Raw genomic sequence first — 4,310 nt, 5'->3', positions numbered from 1 at the left:
AATTCAACTTTGATCACAGAAATAAATTACATTTTACAATATATTATAATAGAAATTAGTTATTTTAAATTGTAATAATATTTTACAATAGTACTGTTTTTACTGTATTTTTGATCAAATAAATGCAGTCTGCCAACCGACCGTTTATTCCAACTTGGTCAAAAGCTTGGGTATATATTCAGTTTAAAAGAGGGGTTATATTTCAGTGTTTCAAGTTTAATGGTGCAATGCATAGGGTACAAGCCAAGGCCATTGCTAAAATTGATTAAAATCAGTGTGCATTTTATTTTTTTATTTTTTGAGTTTTTTTTTTTTTTTTTTGGAGTATCTCACTTTCCATTTGGTGTGTAGGAGTCAGGTTTAACATACTAAAATTAAATCTTAATTAAAATATATATAAAAATGCAAAAAGGTTTCTGCAAAGTTCAGGTTTAGGGATAGGAAAAAAAACATACTTAGCTCACTATAAAAACAACAAAAGTCAATGGAAAGTCCCCACCATTACAGGAAGGTGTGTGTGACTTGCTGACCCCTGCCTCTCTCTCGTTTCAGCACAGATTAAGCGGTCAGCTCAGGTAAGTAGCTTATACAACCTCAGTTTGGTGCTCGCTGCTGTTTTCAAAGAATCGTCTCTCTAAATCCATCACACACAATATACACAGAGGCACTTACCATTGATGTGGAACACAATCAGACCTCTCCTTACAAATAGTGTTCAAATATACAAATCTATATTTGATTTAGAATGCTCATCTGAATACATTGTATATTTGGTTAAAATATTACGAACCAAATTTATTCAGCTAATTTAATGCATTAAAATAATATTCATGCTGATATTTTCCTGATGAACTTTGTATCAGAAGACAAATTATATTTTTATTGAATATGCTACTTTCATTGAGCTCTTGAGGAGAGACAGTTTCTGAATGAATTATTGAATAAGTGAATTGTTTGGCAACCAAAACCTTTCTAAAACCTATTTTAGAAAGATGGCAAAAATAGTGAATAAAATATCATGGCTGACCATATGCCACAAAAGCAGGCAAACAGCACAGCTGGCAATTCTGTTTTTATTCCTGCTCATTGAAACCTATAATTAAAACAAGTGCTTGAAGTATGACCAAAGTAATCAACTATTTTCCTTTATATGTAAAGGTCTCATTACCTTTGTTCCCAAACACGTGGCTGAGAAAACCAACCTATTACATTACAGAATGCAGACAGGAAATGATAAGATTGATTAAAGAATGACTCATATAAACAACTTATGCTAATGCTTATCCATGGCAAGTGGCCTGACCAATACACAATGAGCAGCAAGAGGATAATCTGATATATAGTTTTGCTGAAGTAGCTACATCTCATGGCATATTAGCAAACCCATAAACATGCGATTTTTCATGACAAACAGCCAGTTTAGTGCTTCGTTTACTTGAGTCGTGCATCTGGCGCCTGCTGCTCCTCTCATTACAGCCTGCTAGAAGATTCTAACACAATCAATTGTGGTTATACCAAATAAATCTGAATGTAACATCCACGGTGTCTATTTTTATGATGATATCTGAGGAGCTAAATTACCTGAGCTGCTCTTTGAAAGCTTGGGATAACACAGGCCATTTTCAAGAGAACATTTCCCATCATTACCTTGCACCATAACACACAGATAGACACACACACACACACACACACACATGTTGTGTTTCCATGTTTTATGGGGACATTCCATAGGCGTAATGGTTTTTATACTGTACAAACTGTATGTGCTATTGCCCTACACCAACCCTACCCCTAAACCTACCCCTTACAGGAAACTTTGTGCATTTTTACTTTCTCAAAAATACTCATTCTGTATGATTTATAAGCTTGTTTCCTCATGGGGACCTCAAAAATGTCCCCACAAGGTCAACATTTACTAGTATTACTATCCTTGTGGGGACATTTGGTCCCCATAACGTGATAAATACCAGGTACACACACACACACACACACACACACACACCCCAACTCACATACTGTGAACCCAGACCACCTTTGAGACTCTTTCACCTAGTATCCTTGAATAACCTCTCACGCCTCCCACTCATATCTGCTGGGCTTCTCTGACCTCTTTATGCTCTGCAAATGTAGTCCTCTGGGTCAACGTGGTTATACACTTGCACAGTTAAAGTCAAATGTCAAATACAAGCTCAACTTGAAATTCAGTGCATGCAACTATTTTTACAGGAATATATTCAGTGGAATATCCAATACAAGTTAGATTCAGTTGACAGCATTTATGGCATAAAGTTTATTACCACAACAAAAAATTTCAACTTATCCCTCGTTTTGTTAAGATAAGCAAAAATCAGGGTTACAATGGAACACTTACAATGGAAATGAATGGGGCCAATTTTTGGAGGTTGTAAAAGCAGAAAAGCGAATCTTTATAATTTTATAAAAGCATTTATAGAATATGTTAAGGGTGCAGGTTACACTTACTGTACCTTTGTACAGTGAAATTCTGCTGGCAGTCATTTAAATAATAATCTGTGCTATTTGGAATTTTGTGCAATTGTAGATTTTGCAACTAATTCATGTTTGTTAAACTTTGAACATCCAAATTGCATGCTGTGATCAATATAAAGCTGTTTAGCTCGGAAGCGACCTCAGATTTAGCTGTGCTTCATGCATCACTATTGATAATGGACAACAAACCTTCTAAGCTCACATGTGACTCTTCTGTTTATTATTTGTAAAGCTGCCAAAGCTGTAAAATTAGGTATAACACGGTGTTTTTTTTTTCATGCAAAAATCACATTAACATGCATATTGTTTATATCTTGCGGCTTTACTATTGAAACAGCAAGCATATTAAATTAATGTTAATGGATTGGCGCCATTCACCTTCATTTAACTTAGACTTTTTCTTTTTTAAAGCAAACGAGGGACAACATTATGCCACAACTGTTGTCAGTTCAGCTTGACTTGTACTGAATCCAAAAAAGTCCTTTAAGAAAGGTTTGTCTCATGTTTTATTTCATCTAATAATAGACACTGAAACAGAGATGATGTAGTCAGGGAAGAGGTCTGTTCGCATCAGGGAATATCTGAAATTATGCTCCCTGGGTATATAATTGCTTTATAAAATATACCTGCATGTAAATTTCAATAGTTGTGGAGTTGGATATCAGCATACTTTTGTTCAATACACTTCACATCAGCACTTCACAAGATCAGTTATGATGGTAATGACAGCAATGTGCCATATAATGAATCTAGCTGTGTCATGTCATAAATATGGAAGTACTATCAGCCAATTAGATTTAAAAATATGATTTTATTTTTAAATTTTACATAGTCATAAGAACTTTATTTACACTGTTTAATTGAATACATTTATTAAAAATAAAACACTAGGCTATATAATGGAAAAGCACACTATTGTTTTGATGTCTTTTTGTGTCAGTGTATGCCATTTTTTTATTTTTTTTATTTTTTGGTCATGCAGTATAATGATGATGTTATTCGTCTCTGACCTGTTGTTGCTGATGCTGATGTTCGGTGTCTTGCATGATGAGTATCTGGTGAAACAGGGGACTCTGTAAGACACTCTTGAGCAGACTGAGATTTTCCTCAGCAGGCAGTTCTCCCTTCTTCTTCAGCCTCTCCTGCAGCCGCTCCACTGCCAGCAAAGCACGCTGTGTGTCTATACACACACATACACATAAATATATTAATAACACGGGCACATGCAGTCACATCAGCTCATATCCCACATGAGAGTGCGTACAACAATCTGCATGCCATAGGCACATTAACTCACAAATATGTTATTATCATAAGTTGTGAAAGACATATTGAGACACACATGACGGCTAAAAATAATATTGTGTTAAAACTTCATACATACCCATCATCTTCAACTCTTTGGGTACTGAATTACCAGCACTCTCTTTCTGACATCTGCAACAACGCAAGCAAATTCATATCAGGGCCATCAGACATAATGACAATCAAACTCTTGCACATATTCAAGATACAAAACAACAAACAGATTTGTCCCTTTCTCATCCTACTCAAGTAATCACTAACTGGCATGCACACCTGACAGGCCTTACGTGTGACAGCGACGGTGACGTTTGGCATGAAGTGAGAGTGACGCCTCTGTAACCGATGACAGGCTTTATGAATTGCACTGACGGTTCACTTCACATCTCACCGATCGCTCTGGTAACGCCTGCTGTAATCTGCTATTCATGCTGATGTAATCTGGGTGGGAGACTCGCACCTCTGCGGACTGCGCGAGCGCTCGTGTTTGCGCTGCGTTG

General features: G+C 36.3%; 1 protein-coding gene across 4 annotated transcripts in view; it reads right to left on the bottom strand.

Moving 5' to 3' along the window:
* Nucleotides 1-4,296, bottom strand: part of LOC107757600 (multiple PDZ domain protein-like) — a 41,225-nt gene extending 36,929 nt beyond the window's left edge. For 3 of the 4 annotated variants that reach the window (XM_016575120.1, XM_016575117.1, XM_016575119.1), the window contains exons 1-3: nucleotides 4,087-4,296; nucleotides 3,893-3,945; nucleotides 3,519-3,688 (exon numbers count right to left, since the gene is read on the bottom strand). In XM_016575120.1, the coding sequence (XP_016430606.1) occupies nucleotides 3,519-3,688; nucleotides 3,893-3,899 (177 nt within the window). In that variant the 5' untranslated portion in view covers nucleotides 3,900-3,945; nucleotides 4,087-4,296. The remainder of the gene's footprint in view (nucleotides 1-3,518; nucleotides 3,689-3,892; nucleotides 3,946-4,086) is intronic. The other variant, XM_016575118.1, reaches the window with a different exon arrangement.
* Between the last annotated feature and the right edge of the window lie 14 nt (nucleotides 4,297-4,310).

Source organism: Sinocyclocheilus rhinocerous, unplaced genomic scaffold (assembly GCF_001515625.1).
Source record: "Sinocyclocheilus rhinocerous isolate Xijiao unplaced genomic scaffold, SAMN03320098_v1.1 scaffold323, whole genome shotgun sequence".
Taxonomy (NCBI): Eukaryota; Metazoa; Chordata; class Actinopteri; order Cypriniformes; family Cyprinidae; genus Sinocyclocheilus; species Sinocyclocheilus rhinocerous.
Note: the sequence above shows the minus strand (reverse complement) of the source record. Positions and strands in the feature narration are given on the sequence as shown.